The sequence below is a fragment of the Ambystoma mexicanum genome, chromosome 13, assembly GCF_040938575.1.
Source record: "Ambystoma mexicanum isolate Mex_15411 chromosome 13, UKY_AmexF1_1, whole genome shotgun sequence".
In the NCBI taxonomy this organism is placed as follows: Eukaryota; Metazoa; Chordata; class Amphibia; order Caudata; family Ambystomatidae; genus Ambystoma; species Ambystoma mexicanum.
The window spans coordinates 726,672,829-726,696,771 of NC_090938.1; the positions used below are offsets into that span (position 1 = coordinate 726,672,829).

A 23,943-nucleotide genomic window follows, 5' to 3' on the forward strand; every position below is an offset into this window, starting at 1 on the left:
AGCTCCAGTACCAGCTGTCCCTGGTGAGGTGCGAGCAGCTCCAGTACTAGCTGCCCCTGGCGCGACGTCAGCAGATCCAGTTGTAGCTGCCCCTGGAAAGGTGTGAGCAGTTCCAGTACCAGCTGCCCCTTGAGAGGTGTGAGCAGCTCCAGTACTAGCTGTCTCCGGAGCGATGTCAGCAGATCCAGTACTAGCTGCCCAATGTCAGGTGCGAGTAGCTCTGGAACTAGCTGCCCCAGGTGAGGTATGAGCAGCTCCAGTAGTAGCTGTCCCTGGGTAGGTGTGAGCAGCTCCAGTACTAGCTGTCCCAGGTGAGGTGTGAGCAGCTCCAGTATCGGCTGTCCCTGGTGAGGTGTGAGCAGCTCCAGTAGTAGCTGTCCCTGGAGAGGTGTGAGCAGCTCCAGTACTAGCTGCCCCTGGTGAGGTGTGGGTAGCTCTGATATTAGCTATCCCAGGTGAGGTGTGTGCAGCTCTAGTACCGGCTGTCCCTGGAGAGGTGTGAGCAGCTCCAGTACTAGCTGTCCCTGGAGAGGTGTGAGCAGCTCCAGTACCAGCTGTCCCTGGAGAGTTGTGAGCAGCTCCAGTACTACCTGCCCCTGGAGAGATGCGAGCAGCTCCAGTACTAGCTGTTCCTGCAGTGATGTGAGCAGCTCCAGTACTAGCTGTCCCTGGAGAGGTGTGAGCAGCTCCAGTACCAGCAGTCCCTGGAGAGGTGTGAGCAGCTCCAGTACTACCTGCCCCTTGAGAGATGTGAGCAGCTCCAGTACTAGCTATTCCTGGAGAGGTGTGAGCAGCTCCAGTACTACCTCTCCCTGGAAAGGTGTGAGCACCTCCAGTACTAGCAGTTCCTGGAGAGGTGTGAGCAGCTCCAGTACTAGCTGTTCCTTGACAGGTGTGAGCAGCTCCAGTCCTACCTGTCCCTGGAGAGGTGCTAGCAGCTCCAGTACTAGCTGTCCCAGGTGAGATGTGAGCAGCTCCAGTACCAGCTGTCCCTGGAGAGGTGTGAGCAGCTAATAACTAGCTGCTGCTGGTGAGGTGTGAGTAGCTCTGATACTAGCTGTCCCAGGGGAGGTGTGAGCAGCTCCAGTACCAGCTGCCCCTGGAGAGGTGTGAGCAGCTCCAGTACTAGCGACCCATGTCAGGTGTGAGCAACTCCAGTACTAGCTGTCCCTGGAGAGGTGTGAGCAGCTCCAGTCCTACCTGCCCCTGGAGATATGTGAGCAGCTCCAGCACTAGCTGTCCTTGGAGAGGTGTGAGCAACTCCAGTACTAGCTGTCCCTGGAGAGGCGTGAGCAGCTCCCGTACTACCTGCCACTGGAGAGATGTGAGCAGCTCCAGTACTACCTGTCCCTGGAGAGGTGTGAGCACCTCCAGTACTAGCTGTTCCTGGAGAGGTGTGAGCAGCTCCAGTGCTAGCTGTTCCTTGGGAGGTGTGAGCAGCTCCAGTCCTACCTGTCCCTGGAGAGGTGCTAGCAGCTCCAGTATTAGCTGTCCCAGGTGAGATGTGAGCAGCTCCAGTACCGGCTGTCCCTGGAGAGGTGTGAGCAGCTAATAACTAGCTAATGCTGGTGAGGTGTGGGTAGCTCTGATACTAGCTGTCCCAGGGGAGGTGTGAGCAGCTCCAGTACCAGCTGCCCCTGGAGAGGTGTGAGCAGCTCCAGTACTAGCGACCCATGTCAGGTGTGAGCAACTCCACTACTAGCTGTCCCTGGAGAGGTGTGAGCAGCTCCAGTACTAGCTGTTCCTGTACTGATGTGAGCAGCTCCAGTACTAGCTGTCCCTGGAGAGGTGTGAGCAGCTCCAGTACCAGCTGTCCCTGGAGAGGTGTGAGCAGCTCCAGTACTACCTGCCCCTGGAGAGATGTGAGCAGCTCTAGTACTAGCTATTCCTGGAGAGGTGTGAGCAGCTCCAGTACTACCTCTCCCTGGAGAGGTGTGAGCACCTCCAGTACTAGCTGTTCCTTGACAGGTGTGAGCCGCTCCAGTCCTACCTGTCCCTGGAGAGGTGCTAGCAGCTCCAGTACTAGCTGTCCCAGGTGAGATGTGAGCAGCTCCAGTACCGGTTGTCCCTGGAGAGGTGTGAGCAGCTAATAACTAGCTGCTGCTGGTGAGGTGTGGGTAGCTCTGATACTAGCTGTCCCAGGGGAAGTGTGAGCAGCTCCAGTACCAGCTGCCCCTGGAGAGGTGTGAGCAGCTCCAGTACTAGCTGCCCCTGGAGAGGTGTGAGCAGCTCCAGTACCAGCTGCCACTAGAGAGATGTGAGCAGCTCCAGTACCAGCTGCCCCTGGAGAGGTGTGAGCAGCTCCAGTACTAGCAGCCCCATGTCAGGTGTGAGCAGCTCCAGTACTGGCTGTCCCTGGAAAGGTGTGAGAAGCTCTCATACTAGCTGCCCCTGTTGAGGTGTGAGCAGGTCCAGTACTAGCGGCCCCATGTCAAGTGTGAGCAGCTCCAGTACCAGCTGTCCCTGGTGAGGTGTGAGTAGCTCTGATACTAGCTGCTCCTGGTGAGGTGTGAGTAGCTCTGATACTAGCTGCTCCTGGTGAGGCGTGGGTAACTCTGATACTAGCTTCCCCATGTCAGGTGTTAGCAGCTCCAGTACTAGCTGTCCCTGGAGAGGTGAGAGCACCTCCAGTACTACCTGTCCCTGGAGAGGTGTGAGTAGTTCCAATACTAGCTGTCCCTGGAGAGGTGCGAGCAGCTCCAGTACTAGCTGTCCCTGAAGAGGTGTGAGTTGCTCCAGTACTAGCTTTCCCTGGAGAGGTGTGAGCTGCTACAGTACTAGCTGTCCCAGGTGAGGTGTGAGTAGTTCCGATACTAGCTGTCCCTGGAGAAGTGTGAGAAGCATCTATACAAACTCTCCCTGGAGAGATGTGAGCAGCTCCACTACTAGCTGTCCCTGCAGAGGTGTGAGCAGCTCCAGTACCAGCTGTCCCTGGTGAGGTGCGAGCAGCTCCAGTACTAGCTGCCCCTGGCGCGACGTCAGCAGATCCAGTTGTAGCTGCCCCTGGAAAGGTGTGAGCAGTTCCAGTACCAGCTGCCCCTTGAGAGGTGTGAGCAGCTCCAGTACTAGCTGTCTCCGGAGCGATGTCAGCAGATCCAGTACTAGCTGCCCAATGTCAGGTGCGAGTAGCTCTGGAACTAGCTGCCCCAGGTGAGGTATGAGCAGCTCCAGTAGTAGCTGTCCCTGGAGAGGTGTGAGCAGCTCCAGTACTAGCTGTCCCAGGTGAGGTGTGAGCAGCTCCAGTATCGGCTGTCCCTGGTGAGGTGTGAGCAGCTCCAGTAGTAGCTGTCCCTAGAGAGGTGTGAGCAGCTCCAGTACTAGCTGCCCCTGGTGAGGTGTGGGTAGCTCTGATATTAGCTATCCCAGGTGAGGTGTGTGCAGCTCTAGTACCGGCTGTCCCTGGAGAGGTGTGAGCAGCTCCAGTACTAGCTGTCCCTGGAGAGGTGTGAGCACCTCCAGTACCAGCTGTCCCTGGAGAGTTGTGAGCAGCTCCAGTACTACCTGCCCCTGAAGAGATGCGAGCAGCTCCAGTACTAGCTGTTCCTGCAGTGATGTGAGCAGCTCCAGTACTAGCTGTCCCTGGAGAGGTGTGAGCAGCTCCAGTACCAGCAGTCCCTGGAGAGGTGTGAGCAGCTCCAGTACTACCTGCCCCTTGAGAGATGTGAGCAGCTCCAGTACTAGCTATTCCTGGAGAGGTGTGAGCAGCTCCAGTACTACCTCTCCCTGGAGAGGTGTGAGCACCTCCAGTACTAGCAGTTCCTGGAGAGGTGTGAGCAGCTCCAGTACTAGCTGTTCCTTGACAGGTGTGAGCAGCTCCAGTCCTACCTGTCCCTGGAGAGGTGCTAGCAGCTCCATTACTAGCTGTCCCAGGTGAGATTTGAGCAGCTCCAGTACCAGCTGTCCCTGGAGAGGTGTGAGCAGCTAATAACTAGCTGCTGCTGGTGAGGTGTGAGTAGCTCTGATACTAGCTGTCCCAGGGGAGGTGTGAGCAGCTCCAGTACCAGCTGCCCCTGGAGAGGTGTGAGCAGCTCCAGTACTAGCGACCCATGTCAGGTGTGAGCAACTCCAGTACTAGCTGTCCCTGGAGAGGTGTGAGCAGCTCCAGTCCTACCTGCCCCTGGAGATATGTGAGCAGCTCCAGTACTAGCTGTCCTTGGAGAGGTGTGAGCAACTCCAGTACTAGCTGTCCCTGGAGAGGCGTGAGCAGCTCCCGTACTACCTGCCACTGGAGAGATGTGAGCAGCTCCAGTACTACCTGTCCCTGGAGAGGTGTGAGCACCTCCAGTACTAGCTGTTCCTGGAGAGGTGTGAGCAGCTCCAGTGCTAGCTGTTCCTTGAGAGGTGTGAGCAGCTCCAGTCCTACCTGTCCCTGGAGAGGTGCTAGCAACTCCAGTATTAGCTGTCCCAGGTGAGATGTGAGCAGCTCCAGTACTGGCTGTCCCTGGAGAGGTGTGAGCAGCTAATAACTAGCTGATGCTGGTGAGGTGTGGGTAGCTCTGATACTAGCTGTCCCAGGGGAGGTGTGAGCAGCTCCAGTACCAGCTGCCCCTGGAGAGGTGTGAGCAGCTCCAGTACTAGCGACCCATGTCAGGTGTGAGCAACTCCACTACTAGCTGTCCCTGGAGAGGTGTGAGCAGCTCCAGTACTAGCTGTTCCTGTACTGATGTGAGCAGCTCCAGTACTAGCTGTCCCTGGAGAGGTGTGAGCAGCTCCAGTACCAGCTGTCCCTGGAGAGGTGTGAGCAGCTCCAGTACTACCTGCCTGCCCATGGAGAGATGTGAGCAGCTCTAGTACTAGCTATTCCTGGAGAGGTGTGAGCAGCTCCAGTACTACCTCTCCCTGGAGAGGTGTGAGCACCTCCAGTACTAGCTGTTCCTTGACAGGTGTGAGCCGCTCCAGTCCTACCTGTCCCTGGAGAGGTGCTAGCAGCTCCAGTACTAGCTGTCCCAGGTGAGATGTGAGCAGCTCCAGTACCGGTTGTCCCTGGAGAGGTGTGAGCAGCTAATAACTAGCTGCTGCTGGTGAGGTGTGGGTAGCTCTGATACTAGCTGTCCCAGGGGAAGTGTGAGCAGCTCCAGTACCAGCTGCCCCTGGAGAGGTGTGAGCAGCTCCAGTACTAGCTGCCCCTGGAGAGGTGTGAGCAGCTCCAGTACCAGCTGCCACTAGAGAGATGTGAGCAGCTCCAGTACCAGCTGCCCCTGGAGAGGTGTGAGCAGCTCCAGTTCCAGCTGCCACTAGAGAGATGTGAGAAGCTCTCATACTAGCTGCCCCTGGTGAGGTGTGAGCAGGTCCAGTACTAGCGGCCCCATGTCAAGTGTGAGCAGCTCCAGTACCAGCTGTCCCTGGTGAGGTGTGAGTAGCTCTGATACTAGCTGCTCCTGGTGAGGTGTGAGTAGCTCTGATACTAGCTGCTCCTGGTGAGGCGTGGGTAGCTCTGATACTAGCTTCCCCATGTCAGGTGTTAGCAGCTCCAGTACTAGCTGTCCCTGGAGAGGTGTGAGCAGCTCCAGTACCAGCTGCCACTGGAGAGGTGTGATCAGCTCCAGTACTAGCTGCTCCCGGTGAGGTGTGACTAGCTCTGATACTAGCTGCTCCTGGTGAGGTGTGAGTAGCTCTGAAACTAGCTGCTCCTGGTGAGGTGTGAGTAGCTCTGATACTAGCTGCTCCTGGTGAGGTGTGGGTAGCTCTGATACTAGCTGTCCCAGGTGTGGTGTGAGCAGCTCCAGCACTAGCTGCCCCTGGAGAGGTGTGAGCAGCTCCAGTACCGGCTGTCCCTGGGGAGGTGTGAGCACCCCCAGTACTAGCTGCTCCTGGTGAGGCGTGGGTAGCTCTGATACTAGCTGTCCCAGGTGAGGTGTGAGCAGCTCCAGTACTAGCTGCCCCATGTCAGGTGTTAGCAACTTCAGTACTAGCTGTCCCTGGAGAGGTGTGAGCAGCTCCAGTACAGGCTGCCCCTGGAGAGGTGTGAGCAGCTCCAGTACTAGCTGTCCTAGGTGAGGTGTGATTAGGTTAGGTATCAAGCTGTCCCAGGTCTGGAACAGTTCAGATCTCTCAAGTTGTCTCTTGCCATTTTGTGGGTATGTCTGTAGAGAGGTGTATTGTAAAGCGTTATCTCACCTTTGTGCTGTTAAAGCACTATGGGGGAAAGAAGGAAAATAGGGGGAAACGAGCAAAGGAAGGAGGAGGAAGGGAAGGGTTTAAACGAGGAGCTGGCAGTGAAAACAAACAGGTTATGGCACTGACTGAGAACTCAGAGAACAGGTAGAAAGAGAGGTCCAAGGAGAGCACTTCTCCAGGTGCACGCCCCTCATCACCCCAGGTCGGAGTGTGCAACGTTGGACAGCCCATATGTTTTGGACTACAATTCCCATGATGGCTCACCTTTGGCTATGCTGGCTAGGGTCGATGGGAGTTGCAGTCCAAACATTAGAACGCCGAGCAGCTCCCAGCTAGTTGGACGAGATTTGGAAAGGCTGTCAGAGTTCTAGAGAGGTCACCCTCGCCAGGGTGCCAGGGGACAGGCTGTGGCACCCTGCTAGTCCAGAGAAGCCAAGCCTTGGCTTCAGACCTCAGGGCCTCCCCGGGTGGCTTGGGTGCGAGTTGCTTTAAGAAGCAAATCACATCTCAGGTTGCCCCACTGCAGGTCATTGGTGCTTATTCCGTGGGGGGTGAGAGCCCCCCCATCCCCCTCCCTCACCGCCCCTCATTTCCCTAACGCTCCCCCTGGCAAAATCTGCCAAATGGCCTTTTCACCAGTTATTTGTTTTCATCGGGCAGACACTTATTGAGGGCTGTAGGCAGCAGACAAATCAAAGAGCACCTGACTCTTTAGGAGTGGGGTGCAGGGTCATTGAAAACTCAAGGTAAAATGCCTGCATTCCGCAGGGCACTGTTTCCTCACGCGCCCCAAAATGCACTCAATTACAACGTAGAACCGTTTTCTTAAACTTAAAACCACTACTTGATTTCTGTAACTTATGTTACATTTTTTATGGCAATGCAACTTGTATTCCCATCATGCAACACAAAGTGATGCAAGACTGGTCCAAACAACGCCACGTGGTAGGTGATGTTATCCCGCATGTTTAAACCTGAAGAGAGATTAAAGGCATCGCAAATTGGGCCATGCTAATTGTGACATGGTTAAACAGTCCTAGATTTTAGGCTCCCGTCAATTTACATGCTGGTATTTGTAGTCCTAACTTTATAGTCTAGGAAAAACCACAAAAAAACCACTGTACAGGGGTATAAAAGTACTGAGTAAAAAACTGAGCATTCGCCGAATATCTCAACCGTTAACCACAGCAACTAGAGAGCATTATTTCTGTGTATTTATTACGAACTAAGTCTAAATATGAATATGCAGCACTTTCATTGGTTAATACTTAGTCACGTGTGTGCCAGAGTGCCCCTGGAGCCCGGACAAGCAACAGTGTGTTGTGTGTACTCTGTTGGATGGGGGATTCCCGGCGCGGTGCAAGACCTGAGGCAGAGTCCGGCCCAGATACAACATTGGTGACGTGGAGGTCGCATCCTGTCGTTCGGACCCGCGGGATCAAAGCGGTGGTGAGTTCAAAGCGTAACGTTGGTGTTAAGGCTTTCCTCACGCCGTGGGGTCAGCGCCTGTGACGCAATAGGCAGCCATTTTGTACAATGTGGTGAGGGAGGTTGCAGCTCCTGTTTGGAGTGCTTGTGCGCCTCCCATGCACAATATATGGAATCCCCACTGCGGCGGGGAAGAATTAAGGAACAAATAACCCAGGCCCTCAATGATGCAAGAGGTGAGGGGAAAATGGACAAATGATGAAGATAGATGAGACTATGGGAAGGGACACAGTATCGAAGAGGAAGGGAGACAGCTGCCAGCTGAAAATTGAGAGTGGTGTCCCTGTGTTCCACCCTATACACCCATACTGAGTGTGACAAAGCAGACGCTGTGTGTTGCTGGAAGAGGTGCTCACACACCTGTCAGCACGCTCTATTGTTCTGGTGAGTTGCAGCCCTTGACAGAAAGGGTGTGCTTGTGTGCTTACCATCATGTCGAATGACCAGCAGGCAAGAGCGGCACCCGTGGCAGCATTGCCTGTTGCACCAGGAGGTGCTCGAGCCCCACGCCAGCAGGGGACAATAGCACCCATGCCAGAATCTGACATGTCAGGAGCTCCATCGAGTTTGGGCCCAAGGTGGAAGGCATGGATCGACCATATAGACATATATTTCGAGGCCACGGGAGAGACAGATAAGGAGAGCAAGGTAGCCCCTCTCCTATACTCCGCTGGACCAGCGGTCTATCAAATATACCAATCTCTTCCACTGGCCGATAGGTCCTACACTGAGGCTAAAAACGCACTGCGGGAACACTTCATTCCCCTTGCAAATGTAGACTATGAACGATTTATCATGTGCAGCGCAAAGCAGAAGGACAAGTCCCTGGACACATGTCATGGTTTCCTTCGATGTATGGCGATATCCTGTGCCTGGGTCAACGAACAGGCCATGATACGAAACCAGCTCATCCAGGGATGCACATCCGGAAAACTCTGGCGTCAAGTGCTGAGGGAGCCAGGCCTGACGCTGCCACGAATCCTGGAGCTGGGGCGAGCACACAAAGTGGCGGAAACAAGGGCATCCAAGATGGACGCCGCCCTTCAACCCGGCAACGCCAAAGAGGTATGTACCGTTGGGCATGGCCAAATTATGAGAGGGGCACATCGGCCGGCAGGTCTGCCAAGGGACAGAAACATCAGAGCACGTGAGTCATGCCTGCAATGCGGGAATGGTCTGACACACCCCGCTCAGTGCCCCACACAAGGAAAAACATGCAGAAGGTGTGGTACAATGGACCATTGCGTGCGTATTTGCCGAGCACCGCTGCCGGTGGTGGTACAGAGAGGACCCATTCGGACAGCTTTCTTCAGACAGCAGCGCCAGTCCCATGTGGCCCTCGTGGACCAAGAAGAGGAAAGAATCACTCATGAACTTGAAGAAGAGGAGGACGATGAGAAGATCTTTTTCATTTCAAGTGTGAATGTGCTAAAGTCAAAAGCCTGAAGACAGCCAAAGTGGACGGTCTGCCAGTGCCGGTGTTGGTGGACACTGTTGCCTCTGTCAATGTGATGGCCAGGGTGCACTACGAGGCAATGGCCACGCTCCTGTGTTTGCATCAATCCAGAGCATATATTTTCACTTTCAGGGGTGAACAACCTATTCCGCTGGTGGGAGCATTCGTAGTGAAAGTAGAGCATAGCGGCAGTTCCATCAAAGCCGGTTTCTAGGTCACAGATGTGAGCCATAACACCTGTTGAGCTGTGCAGCCGCAGAGGCCTTAGGGATTGTCAGCATTGCCTATGGAGTTTTTGTCGAGGATGTGCAAGGCGTTCTCCAGAGGTTTGAACAGCTGTTTGAGGGGATTGGCCAGATAGTCGGTGAGCCAGTAAGATTACACATCGATGAATCAATTCAACTAGTGGCCCTGAAACACTGAAGGGTTCCATTCCATCTACAGGACCTAGTAGACAAGGAACTTGAGAACCTAGTAAGGTTGGACATCATTGAGAAAGTGGACGGCCCAACACCCTGGGTATCCCCCATAGTGATCGCCCGCAAACCCAAGCAGCCTGACTCGGTCAGTATCTGCGTCAACATGAGAGTACCTAACAAGGCCATTAAAAGCATGGTGACATATGCGGCCGGTTCATTAGGAACCTGGCCACAAGGTCAGAACCCCTGAGTAGCCTCACCCAGAAGGATTCCACCTGGCAATGGGGCCCTCTGGAACAGGCAGCATTTGATGATGTGAAGGGAGCATTCACAGCCGATGACACTGTGGCATTTTTTGACCCCTCACTTCCCTCGGAAGTGGTGGTGGACGCCAGTCCATTCGGACTGGGAGCTGTCCTGATGCAAAAAGATCACCAAGGAAAAGACCGGCCCATAGCATACGCCAGTCCGGCACTGTCCGAGACCGAGCAACTGTACTCCCAAATAGAGCGGGAGGTTCTAGCAGTATTGTGGAGGTGCCAGCATTTACGCCTGTATATGCTTGGCAGGCCAGTGATGGTAGTGACGGACCACAAACCATTGCTGCCGATCATGGCAGACTCATCGTTCAAGCCGCCAGCTTGGATTGAAAGATGGATGCTGGCCTTGTTGGAGTACGGAGTGTCGCTAGTTTACTGGCCAGGGGCCAACAACATGGCACAGACTATCTGTAACGATACCCCCGAGCTGGGTGGACAAAGGAGATGAGACAAGTATTGAGGAGGCCGATGAATATGTCCAACTTCTGGTGGAGTCTGCCACCCTGAACTCTATGCCCATCCAAGAGCTGCAAAAAGTGTGCGAGAGAGACTAATGCTTTCAGATCCTCAGAGACACGCTCTGACGAGGGGAGTGGAAGTCAGTGCTGGAAGGCCGAGGATAAAGGACTCAGGAAGCTTGAATGACCTTAGAGCATCTCTGGTGAGTACGGCAGGAACTGCCATTTGTGGAGTCGGGTCTACTGCTATGTGGGGATCGAATGGTCGTGCCAGCCAGCAAACTACACCAGGGGATTGAGCTGGCGCACCAAGGACACCAAGGGATGGCCAAGACCAAGGCCAGACCGCATCTGAAGGTGTGGTTCCCTGACCTGGAGAGGCGAGTGGAGGAGTTTGTGGCATTGTGTGTGTGCTGCCAGGCGGCCTCCTCAGTGCAAAGAGATCCTCAAATTGAGTGCATGCTTCGTGGCATGCGGCTGTGGGAAACAGTGCACACAGACTTTGGATCCACAGAAAGGGGTGTTCACTTCTTGGTAGTGGTAGACCATTGGTCGAGATACACTGAAGTAGAGTTTCAAGACTCTGTAACATTTGATGATGTAGCAGTGGCACTAGAGAAAATATTTTTGACACATGGACTACCACAGACCCTGTGCTCAGACAATGGGCCACCATTCCAGGGTGGCAGTTTCGCCCAGCTAATGGAATAGTACGGGATACATCACCGGAAAGTCACCCCAGTCTGGCCATGAGCCAATGGTGAAGCCGAAAGATTTATGAGGACTCTAAATATGGTCCTTAGGATTGCCCACAGGCAAGGTCAGAGCCTACGAAGAACGTTATATCAATTCCTTCGGGAGTACCGGTTGACCCTTCATGGCAGCTGTCCCTGCCAAAGCCATGTTTCAAAGATGCCCAAGAGGCCTCCTGCTGGACGCAGTGCCTAGGGAACCAGCAATGATTGATGCTGACCAGGTGGAGTGGGACCGAAGACATCAGACAGCGGGAGAAAATGTGAGAAGGGGCATCCGTCAACATCAGCCCTGGGCCCTGGGTGATAAAATGCTGATAAGAAATCGGCACCCACAAGGAAAAATGTCATTGACGTACAAGGCCAATCCCATGGACATTTTTGCAGTGAAGGGGTCGATGATAACAGCGTTAGATGGAAATACAACGGTCACGAGAAACGCCAGCTTCTTCAAGAAGCTGGGGGAGGGTGTCCAGGCAGAGACCGTCCCAAGGAGAGACTGTGCATAGGTACCGGACGAAGGTGGAGGGCCTGTGTGCACACCAGCTCGCCTGGATCAAGGGGACACAGGGGAGGAGACAGACTCATAGCCAGGAAGGGGGCAAAAGGTATCCCCAAAGGCTGTGGAGGAGGAGACCTGCCTGCCTCAATGACTATGTACTGAACTCCTGAGTCGAGCAGCCTGGTCATCTAAAGAACTAGACCACCCATTGTGGTAGTTCAACCAGAACGTTAAACACATGTTGAGGTGAGGGATTGCCAGTTCATGTTACTATGAGAGTTGTTGAGTATTACTCCTGTTCACAGTGTTTTGTTGTTATGATCAAGGAGGGGTGTGGTGTCTGTGCCTTTAACAGACACACGCGGCGGAGTGATGTAACTCCGCCGCATGTGGATAATAAACCAGGCACATCACGTGTGCGCCAGAGCGACAGTGGAGCCCAGACAAGCAAAATCGTGTTGTGTGCACTCTGTTGGCTGGGGGCACGCGTGGTACGGCAGAAGGCATGAGGCAGACTCAGGCCCAGAGACAACACCTAGGATTGATGGGAGGGAGAACCAAAGATAGTGCTCATACGATCGCGAGTGGCGTTCCACTACCTTTATTTTTTACTCTTAACAGTTCAACTACTTGTTGCAACAATTTCCACCATTCCGGAACTGTTCTTCGTGACGTTAAAGCACACTTCTCCATTTCACCACCGGATATCAGTTATAGCTAAACTGAAATCTGTTTCAACTCAATTGGCTGCCAACCAGCACGATTCCAACCCTTGAAAAATGTGTTGCACGCGGCTCCCTTCCTTCCTGCTCTGTCCCCCGCCGGAATCACAGTTTCACTACTTTTCTGTTACACTTCTATCACTGACCAAAGAGCATTTTCTGACCAATTTAGAATGTGCCCATTTTGAAACCTGGGGTTCATCTGCTACCCTCCACTCATTCCCCGCCCCTCACCACCAACCTTACTTGTTTCGGCCTGTTTGCCCCTTTCCTGTGAAGCCACTCCTGGCATTTTCAAAGTGCGTGCCTTAAGGATCCCCCCCCACGACACAGAAAATATTAAGAGGGTTCAACCTACATACAAAGGGCGCTAGTTTAGCGTTTGCCGGACAATTATGCAGACAGCATGGTAAGATGCAGCAGGAGGCAATGCAGTCTGCACCCTAAACACACAGCAAGAGGTGCAGCCAGAACATCTGGGGCCAGAGCTTGGCTTCCCCACTTGACCAGCGTGTGATCCTCCGCAAATCAATGGGTCTTACTTTCCTTGGCTGACAACACTGGGATGCACATTTGGATGAATTGCCCCTTCGTTTCCCCATGGCACTGTCACATGTGAGCCTTGATCCTCTCCTAACAGAAAAGTGAAATGAATGATACACTGAAGCATGTTGGTGGGCAAGTGGTTTTGCCACGAGCATGGGCTAAGACTGGTTAAGGAACCCCCTCCCCACTACCTTGTTTCAGGTAGGTTGAAGGATAAACTGCTTTTCCAGCTCATCCAGAATACAAACGTGTGACCTGCAGCTTGCAAACAAATAACTGCAGCGGGTGCATCAACCCACTGAGCTATCTTGCAAATTATATTCCCAATATTTACTCTGCAGGGTTACCTATTAAAGTATAAGTGAACAAGATAATATTTGGTTCTTCAGAAAGGTAATTCTTTGAGTTTATCATAACCACTGGCATTACTCCGGGTTGGGGTGCACACCAGCATTGCTGATCACCTGTTGCATTAAAAAAGGAGAGCAGACTTATGCAAATAAATCATGATCCTGCCAGCAATGGCAGCTGTCTGCCCATAACAGCAAGGTCACATCCTCTCTGCAGGAGAAAACAGGAAACTCCAGGGGCCAGATTGCAGAAACCTTGCACTGGTGCAAGTGCAACATTGCACAGGAGCACCACACACCGTGGGTAATAATAAGCAGCGCTCAGATACCTGAGGGTTCGTAGCGCTATATAAATGCCTAATTATTATTATTATTATTATTAGTAGCACTAGGGCAAAGTGTCAAAAACATTGGGGACATGTTAGAAAACCTTTGCACCATGACAAGTGCAATTTCGCAGGATATTAGCAGTCGGGCAAAGTTTGCCCTTGGGCAGAAAACTATTCTTTCAATGCATTTTTGCACCAGGGCAAAGTTTGCCCTTGTGCTAATATGGAATGGTATTAGCACTAGTGCAAACTTTGCGCCGGTGCAAAAATGTAGTGAAAGGACATGATTTTTGCACTAGAGTAATTTTGCCCTCGTGCTGACACCGTGCAAAATTGCACCTGCCAGGGTGCAAAGGTTTTGTAACATGGCCCCAATGTATTTGGCACTAGGGCAAACTTTGCCCAAGTGGCAATACCGTGCTACTTTGCACTTGCGCCGGTGCAACGTTTCTGAAATCTGGCCACTGGTATGTATGGTAGGCCTTGTGGTTTAGCCGTTGCTGCTGGACTCCTCCTGTTTGTGGCAAGCCTGCAAGTGATTTGCATGCGGTGGAGTGGGCGGTCACAATGGCCACACAATGGTTATGACTGATTCAAGGCGACCCATCAATCACTTTTTAGTTGTACTTTGTCTTCCAAAGTGAGAGAGACCCGGATGTGGGTCCCTTGCTTGCGCTCTAGATCTGGGAAATCGAGTTTACGGCACTGATGAGACCCAACATGCGTCGGGGGTGCTTATACACCAGGTGAAATGGGGCGACCAAAGAGAGCACAGGCACACTGCTGGCTTCTCCCCCAGAATTCCCCCAGAATTCCCCCAGAATTCCCTGCGGGACCCTCAAATATCAACACCAGTGCTGCTCACACTACCCGCCACCTCTGCAAACCTTAGCACCTCACAGGGCGGCATGCTGAAAGTAGTCTGTTCATTCTTTGCATTCTGGGACTTGTAGTTCTGAATTTATAATTGGGAAACACATAACGAAAAGGGACAGAATGGAAGGGGAAAAAACTGAAACGTGATGATCCCTCTGAACCTGATATAAGACATATTGGACCTAATTCATGGTAGTGTTTTATAATGGCAAAACCGCATTGGAAAACATTCTGTGAATAAGGGCACTTGAGTTCCCTGCATTTCCCGCCATCCGACTCCACTCGCCACTGCGTAATTGGCACCACTTCTCCCAGCTCAGCCACCTACGCGCTGGCGTTTACTTTCACTTTCATCTGTGCAATGAAACGGCTTTCTTGGATTAGGCGCCATTTTACAATACCAGAACAGTCAATGCAACTATAAACAGCTATCATGCGGCGAGTCTCCAGCAGAGGGAGACAAACTCCAGCACTCCCTCCTGCCTAAAATAATTAAAACCCCAATGCAATCCTATGGGGATGTTCCTCCTGCTTTCTGGAGCAAAATCTCCCGCCCACCGAGAAACTTGGTGTGGCAGGGGTGTGGCAAGCCTGAAGGCTGCACAGAGCTGGGCATAGCCTAACCGAAGCCTGTACAGTGCTAGCTAAAGATTGTTCCGCACGTGGCCGCGGTAGTGGGATGTGCAGGAGTGGCACCAGCCCCTGGCAAATGGGAGACGTAACGAGCAGAAGGCAACACTGCTCTGACGCTGAGCACCGGGCTCTGTTGGCAAAAGTGGTGCTGCTGCCAGTGCCATTGAAATTTCTCACCGGGGAGAGCAAAGTATTAGCGATTAAACAATCATTAACGTGGCAGCAGCAGCCAACGTACAGAGGCAGGGTACAAAAACCGCTCAGGCAAGACCAATGTACGCCCCTCCCCCCAAGATAGTTCTTTTTGACGCCATAAAATCGGCGTGCTATCAGGATGTATACGGTTTGGCCGTGGCTCAATTGTTCGCGACTGTGGTCAATTCGGCCGCGAAGCCAATTTTTCCATGGCCAAATCCGGCTAAACTGAATAATAATAATCACAGACAATAAAACCTTTTTTTTTTGCTACATAAGTCCTCCTGATGAGCCAATTATTGGCGAAACACGTGTACAGGACAAAAAATGAGTATGTTTATAATCGATAAGGATCAAATGGATTAAAGAAAAGCTTTACCAATGCGAGACGTGACTAGGAGAACCACGAGAAGAAGGCTGACTAAATGCAACGCTGTTCTGTTTTTCAGAGTGAAGGAAACACTAATAAATATCACTTTTTTATCTGAAAGCACAATGTTGTTCCCTTTGTTTCTCTTGAATGTACCCCTCCTCCCCCAAGATGAAGTCAAAGGCTCAACTGCTGGGCTCAGCTTTAAGATGGTTCACGCCTCCAATGATTCGCATCGCCCTGAGAAAGGAAATAGCCTCAGACTTGGGGTGAAAGAGGCACCTGATGCATTTCTGATGACTGCCAAGGTTTTAATTCAGCTACATAGATGAGCTATCCACTGTCACAATGGTGACTTGATAGTTGAGCTAGCCACAGTTCTTAAGTTCTAGCGAGATGTTTCAAACTAGCAACTGCGTGTTATTTTTTAGCCTGACATCTGAATTTGCCACTGCGTCCAAAGTTAGGAAGACGTTCAAATTAGCCACGTCCTGTTATTTTGTAGCTGGATATCTGAATTAGCCACTGTGCCCAAAGTTAGCGAGACGTTCAAATTAGCCACGTCCTGGTATTCTGTAGCTGGATATCTGAATTTCTGAATTAGCCACTGCGCCTAAAGTTAGCGAGATGTTCAAATTAGCCACGTCCTGATATTCTATAGCTGGATATCTGAATTAGTCATTGCGCCCAAAGTTAGCGAGATGTTCAAATTAGCCACGTCCTGGTATTCTGTAGCTGGATATCTGAATTTCTGAATTAGCCACTGCGCCTAAAGTTAGCGAGATGTTCAAATTAGCCACGTCCTGGTATTCTATAGCTGGATATCTGAATTAGTCACTGCGCCCAAAGTTAGCGAGATGTTCAAATTAGCCACGTCCTGGTATTCTGTAGCTGGATATCTGAATTTCTGAATTAGCCACTGCGCCTAAAGTTAGCGAGATGTTCAAATTAGCCACGTCCTGGTATTCTATAGCTGGATATCTGAATTAGTCATTGCGCCCAAAGTTAGCGAGATGTTCAAATTAGCCACACCCTGGTATTCTGTAGCTGGATATCTGAATTAGCCACTGTGCCTAAAGTTAGCGAGACGTTCAAATTAGCACCGTCTTGTTATTTTGTAGCTGGATATCTGAATTAGCCACTGCGCCAAAAGTTAGCGAGACATTCAAATTAGCCACTGCTTGTTAAGTTTTAGAGTCCATGCTGCATCTAGAAACCAAGAAGCCAGCAACAGCAGACCAGTACGTATCACACTCCATGCTTATGGACGATAGCCGAAGGCAAGGCCACTCTTCGGCGCACATCTGCAACCATACTCCATTCCCAACAACATATTGCATAACACCTCTTCCATTAGAATGAAGCTATCCCAACAACAAAAATTCAGTCTAGCTGGGCAGATAATGAAACTACCACTCTTGTACTCTCTGTCAACCTCATAGCACCCATCCACTTGCAAATGGGTAGCTAGCAGGGACCTGGCCACCCCTACCCAACTTCACTTTGACTAAAATCCACACATGCATTCTAAACTCCTCTTGCGAATTTCCCATACCTGGACTTCGGTGCCCCCCCAAGGGGGTTCAACGGCCACACTGGGACCATAACAATGGTGTAAGGCGCTACATAGATGACAAATGATGATAATGCGAGCCCAAAGGAAGGATTTGTAGCTATTCAGCCTCCTGCGCTCAGAGGACGGGGACATGGGTGTCGACTGTCCAATGTGGTCAAGGCCCACATCACAACAAGCATCAAAAACTGTCACCCAGACCCCTCCTCCCCCCAAAGGTTTGAAGCTGGCTCTGCCCGTGTGTGCTAAATAGGCCCAGGAGGGTGCAGAGTTCCGATGCGGATAGCGCAGAGCCCGGCTGAGAGTTGCACCGAGCGTGGCTGGGGACTGCGCACCGTGTGACTGTGGAGGATATACAGGCCAGCGACTGGGTTGAGAACAGCTATCGGTGTGGGGTCCTGCTGGGCCCTAAAATTGGCTCCAGAACCAATGAAAAAGTGGCCCATAATTGCAAGTGGCCCTTGCTCCTTTTGTGACACACTTAGCAGTACTCAAGGGGCAGTGTCTTTTGGTCAAATGGGCTGCAAATTGTGCACTTTAAAGAATATATGTTCAGTAACACTGCCCAAACCTACTAGCCACACAGCGATGTAACTCATCCACCTGGCCCACATTGACCAAAAAAACAGATCCACACTAGCTTTTTGGGCTTGCACTTGGGGATTTGCCCTATAGGCCAGTCCGAGCCTGTATGGATGGACAGGGCTTCTCTGACCATGGCAAGGGTGTGCATGGCATGTTATGTAGCAGTGCACTGGGGCTTCGAGTCCTATCCACAGGGTACTGCCCTCAGTCCCCACTCCACCAAGCCTCCACAGGTGGGCACACCTCCACCCTTTGCCCGTGTCTAACCCCCTGCCACCCCACTTTGCAAGGGGAGGCAGGTTGATTTTGCATCTCAGAGCCCGCAGGGCTGACAAGCTGCAAGAGGATGTGTTAAACTGTAGCCTAATTTCCATGCATGCTGAAAGGTTGTTGTGCGTGTGTGCATGCATACGTGTGTGTGTGTGTGAGGGTTTACCACCCACCAGCCAAGGGCCTCTAAGTTGGAGGGACTTGTGAGTAGAGGCATACCTGTCAACTCACACGCTTTTGGTGGGTGTCACCTGCCATGTAATCAGTTCACTTGCCCGCCAAACCCCTTACGCACCCATACACTTCAGTGGACTATCTGCCGCCAAAAAGAAAATCGTCTGTTTTCACACACCTTGGGCACACACAGGGTGGAGAGCTATGGTAGCGGGGACCCCTGCAATGTGTGGTTATCAGCCCGCCCTCTGCCCTGGGGACATACTCAGCAGTGTTATCAGGGGTCGACTGGCAACCAAAAGAGGCCCTGGAAATAATTGTCAAAGTCACCCCATATTAAACATGTTCAGCAAGTCCAACCATTTTCCTATGAGAACATTTGGAAATAAAATAGTTTACCACACAAAAGAGGCCCAGGGTGCTGAGGCCTACCTGGAAATCTCCAGAGTTCCCAACAAGCTAGTCCTCCCCTGCCCGGGGTGCAGAGGCCTACCGGGAAATCTCCAGAGTTCCCAACAAGCTAGTCCTCCCCTGCCCGGGGTGCAGAGACCTACCGGGAAATCTCCAGAGTTCCCCGCAGGCCAGTCCTCCCCTGCCCGGGGTGCAGAGGCCTACCGGGAACTCGCCAGAGTTCCCTGCAGGCCAGTCCACTCCTGGCCGGGGTGCAGAGGCCTGCCGGGAAATCTCCAGAGTTCCCTACAGGCCAGTCCTCCCCTGCCCGGGGTGCAGAGGCCTGCCGGGAAATCTCCAGAGTTCCCTACAGGCCAGTCCTCCCCTGCCCGGGGTGCAGAGGCCTACCGGGAACTCGCCAGAGTTCCCTGCAGGCCAGTCCACTCCTGGCCGGGGTGCAGAGGCCTGCCGGGAAATCTCCAGAGTTCCCTACAGGCCAGTCCTCCCCTGCCCGGGGTGCAGAGGCCTGCCGGGAAATCTCCAGAGTTCCCCACAGGCTGGTCCAACGCAGAGTGTTATCATGTTGGGTCGCATGGCATGATGCAGGCCAAGCACGGTGACCATATGGCGGTGTGCCAAGCCCACTTTTAAAGCTCAGCCACACATCGCCAGAACTTCAGAATTAAAAAAGAAAACGTTTCTTTTTGAAGTCACTCTGACTTCATAAAGAAATTATTTCCGATACAGTCATTTCTTTATGAAGGCAGAAGGACTTCAAAAATAAATTATTTCTTTTTGAATTCATAGGGGTCGCCCCCAGCCCATGACATGGGGCCGCCAGCTCGATGACAGGAACAAGCGTTCCGGCTGCACTGCAGGCTTCGTTCCCTGGCCTGGATCAACGGATTCAAAGGTAAGGAAATGTATTTTGTGTAAATGTGTGTGTGTGTGCTTATGAGTGTGTTGATGTGAATGGGTGAGTGCATGATGTATGGATGGCTGCCTGGGTGTGCGAGTGTATAGTGAAAGGATGAACATGTAAATGTATGGGTGACTAGGTGTGCGTGTATGAGTGTATGGTGAATACGCTGATTATTTACTGGCAATCTTCATTGCTCCTAGTCCTACTCTTCCTCGTCTCAGTACGTGTGTATGTATGAGGCATGTTGCCTCATACACAAGTACTGGGACGAGGTAGAGTGATGTGGATGTAATGCCTGGTTTAGTTACCTGTAATCTTCATTACTCCTAATACCACTCTTCCTCATCTCAGTACTTACCTACAAGGCAAGGTGCCTCATAGGTAAGTACTGGGACGAGGAAGAGGGACATGGAGGTCATTCTGGGCTGAGGAGCTGATTTTGGTGGTTGTGGTGGTAATCTAAGCCACACCAGAGCGTAGCGGGACCCGTGATTTGTTGCTTAGCATGGGGGGGGTCCCTCAGCAAGGTTAACAGGGGGTCCATATTTTGTGCTACGCCACTGCCTCTATCCTCCCTGGTGCAATCCCAGCTACGGCGTGTAATAAACAAGGTAGAAAATCATTCAAATAAGCAGGAGGATGAGGGTATTTTAAAAGGAATAGATTCAAATAATCATAAATGTTCGGCATTGTATCCAGATACGGAAAGCCATCTGCAAACCTCCCCACTTCTCCCAAAGCTAGAATGCTATCTGGGAACCCCAGCTAAAGCATGTGATAAGAGGGTAAGGCAAACCTAGTTGACACAATTGTTTTAGCACTGAGCGAAGAAGAAAAAAGACTCCAGCAGACCGTAGAACCGGATCTGCGCCACGTCAACGAAACAAGAAACCAGCCAGGACTCACAGGTACATATTACACTCCATGTCTATGCAACATAGCCGCAGGCTCACCCACCCACCCGCACGCATCTGCAATCATACGCTACTTGAAGACACATTGTACAAGTCCCATGACAAAAATGTGGTCTCGCAGGACACATAATCAGTCTCCTCGACTTGCATACTCTCCCGACAACCTCAGGGCACCCATGCACAAGCCAGCTCGACATGGGTCGCTAGCAGGGACTTGACCACCGCTACCTACTTTTGTATTGGCTAAAATGCACGCATGCATTCTAAACTCCTCTAATGAATCGCCCTTCAGTCCCCCAAGGGCGTTCCCCTTACAGCGCTTTGAGGCCATAGCAATGGGAATAGGCGCTAAACAAATGCCAAATTGCAATACAATGCTTATAAGAATGAGCAATCTGGCCCTAACTGCTATATACTGTATTTTATTTGGGGTTTTTTAAATAGCACTCACGCCACGCCACGCATAAACATCTGCAATGTCAACCACAGGCAAGAACAACAAGTATTGAATAAATGCAAATCCCAAATATCAATGCAAGCGAAAACCAGTGGTACTGTTATTTTGTGTTTGCGTACTTCTGGGAGATTTCGTACACTTTTGGGGGACTGGAGTTCAAAATAAGTATCTGGGGAGTTGGCTCACACACAAGTGAGAGCAACTGCTGATCAGGGGGGCTCCTCCCACATTCAGAGACCTGCCAACATGGCAAAACGTGGCAGTGGCAAAGGTTGCATCCTTTGGGTGCGACACGGGCACACGCCGCACCCTAAAACCCAGGGTGCCCGTTAAGGACCTCTCAGCAAACCCCCATTGAGAGGAGTTCCTTGGATCCTCCAACATATAGTAAGCACTGGCAATGCCAAGAGTTTGGGCTTTTGTGTAGGCATGGGAAAAGTGTTTTCCAGGCACTGCCGTATTGGCATTAACTGGCCGTTGCTGATAGCAGGTGCAAAATGGGGCGATTACCTGGGCATCTAATGGCAGTGGGCCTCATTCCGAGCATGGCGGTAAGGGATAGCGACCACCGCTAACGAGAGCGGTGGCGGTAATCCCTTACCGCCATACTCCGAGTTCCCTTTGCGCCATGGTGGTTTTAACACCTGCTTTTAGCAGGTGTTAAAAACCATGGCGCTAAGGGACCTTGATGTAAATTACGCCACCGTAATTTACGGTGGCGTAATTGACGCCTTCCCCACTCCCATTATGCCCTATGGGGCAAGAATGGGAATGGGGAAGGGTAAATGGGGATTGGGGAATTACCGCCCCGCCAACCTTGGAATGGGGCGGTAATTCCGCCATCCACCAAGGCGCTGCCGGTCCGGGTACGGCGTCAACCAAGGCGTTAATAGCGCCATTGGTTAGCGCCGTACTCGGAATGAGGCCCAGTGTCTGGCAAATGCCTAATACTTAGGCACAAACCAAAACTGTTGACTTTGCCAATGCTTGTTTTTAACAGGACTTCAGCGAAGGGCACGCACAGTGCTTATAAATGGAGTGGCTGAAGGCAGACCTGGTTAAGACATTGTTCTTACACCAGCAGCATGTTTACCGCTCTAGTTAAGTCCTTAACTCTCACAAGACTGCTTTGAAAAAAGCTCTGGAAGGCACTTTGAGTGCAAAGTTTGATGGTAAGGCTTGATTAAAGCAAGATCAAAGAGTTCCCAAGAGGAGGTGTCTTGGGCATGAAGGGGCAGGAACTGTGAGAGAATGGCCATGGGTAGTCAATGGGTGGGCAAACAGTCAAACAACACCTACAAGCTTTGTGGCCCTTTCTCATATGCCATGCCTCCCTATCTGTTCCCTAACACAACAGTTTTGGCTTATAGGTGGGCCAAACTAAAAGGGAGCTGCCCATTTTTGTGAGTGACAACCTTGCTGTCACCTCAAGGACCATACTCATACCCGGTGCAGCCTAAGGGATATCCACGCCTGGCAGTACCCATCCCTGTGCATGCGACCAAAGAAGACACGGTGCATGAAGAAATATGGCTGAAAAACAAAATGATCACTACTGGAAATAATGTACTATTATGCAGCCCATGTACTTACTATAGCAATATTAGTCTAATGTGTCATGCCAATAAAGTATGTTGTATTGTATTGTATATTCTTTTAAATAAAATGGCAATTCGCCCATTCCAGGCACCAGGGTCTCACCTGAGGCAGTTCTCGAAGCTGAAGCCCCCTGCAGGAGGTGCAAACGAAGCCCCTTTGGAGAGCATGGTTTCGCTGGCGCAAACGTCTGGGACAACCACTGTCGTGGAGTGGGCAAGATAATGAACCTGGACCACTTGTCTTCTGTCGCTCGGTCTCTCTTTGTTTTTTCTCTTCTCACTCTCTTTCTGTCTGTCTCACCGTCTCCTCTTTGGTATTTCTTGGTTTAGCTCGCCGCAGTATCTCTGTTTAGGCCTTCTCCTTGTTCTCGCTGTTTCTTCCTCACACGTGGTCACTTTGCCTGTCTCTGTTTTGGACTCGCTTCACCTGCCATTTATCGCCTGTCTCCCCTCAGTCTCTTTTCATCTCTCCTCTTGTTTATCTTTGCATTGCTCTAGATCTCCCAGCAGTCTCTCACTCTCTTTTAGTCTCTGTCTCACTGTCTCGCTATCACCTTAGTCTCTCTCCCCCTCTCTCTTTCTCTCTTCAGTGTCTCACACTTCCGCTCTCTCCCACTATCCTTCCCTCTGTCTCTTAAGCTACCTTGGTATCTCTTCGTCCCTCGCTCTTCTCAGTCCCTCTCCTTGCTGTCGTCTCGTTGGCAACTCAGCATCTGCGGTCTCGCTACCTCACCTTAGTCTCTCTCCCCTCTCACTTTCTCTCTTCGGTCTCTCTCACTCTGGCTCTCTCTCCCACGGTTCTTCCCTCTGTCTCTCAAGCTACCTTGGTATCTCTTTGTCCCTGTCTCTTCTCAGTCTCTCTCCCTGCTGTCGTCTCGCTGTCCCCTCAGTGTCTGTAGTCTCTCTGTCTGCTGTGTCTTCCCCGTCCTGCCTCTGAGCAGATGTCTTTCACTTTCACTTTCAGTCTGCATGTGGCTCAGTTCCAGGGCCCGGCCCCAAGGGGATTTTTGTTCCCGCCTGAAAGCTTGGCAAGTGTGTAAAGTTTATCTGTGCCTGAGGTTGCATAGCGGCGACAGCCCACAGCTGCACCTCCCCCATAGTTGCATACAACTAACTGAACCATTTCCTCGACCCGCTCTCCCTCCCCCTCCCTGCAAGAACCTCTTAAGAATTCCCTGAAATAAAGAGGCAGGACCCTTTTTCAAAGGTGGAAGTCCCCAATGCCGCAGCAAGCTTTATTAAAGCATCAAGCCAGGAGTTAGCTTACAGGTGATCCTTTTCTCCGCCACACCTCAGGATTATTCTACGCTGGGTGTGGCTTCTTAAGCACCTTCCACCCCTGTCAGTATCCAGTGGACCCCTCCCTCCCTAGTCATTCCCTATCAACTCCAAAGTAGTCTGGCATTTTCAAAGTGATCAATGGATGCCTGAACCAACCCATTCCCCTGCTTTTAAAAAATGCTCCCATTTTGTTGTTCAACTTTCTCCTGGACGTCTCCATGCCTGTGTGGCATAGAGCCCCCTGCC

At 51.7% G+C, this 23,943-nt stretch overlaps 1 protein-coding gene across 1 annotated transcript in view; it reads right to left on the reverse strand.

The window, feature by feature from the left end:
• LOC138521817 (proteasome subunit beta type-7-like) overlaps positions 1-23,358 on the reverse strand; it is a 173,912-nt gene extending 150,554 nt beyond the window's left edge. Inside the window, exon 1 of the mRNA XM_069634933.1 lies at positions 22,520-23,358. Within this exon, the coding sequence (XP_069491034.1) occupies positions 22,520-22,584 (65 nt within the window). The 5' untranslated portion in view covers positions 22,585-23,358. The remainder of the gene's footprint in view (positions 1-22,519) is intronic.
• Positions 23,359-23,943: the final 585 nt, after the last annotated feature.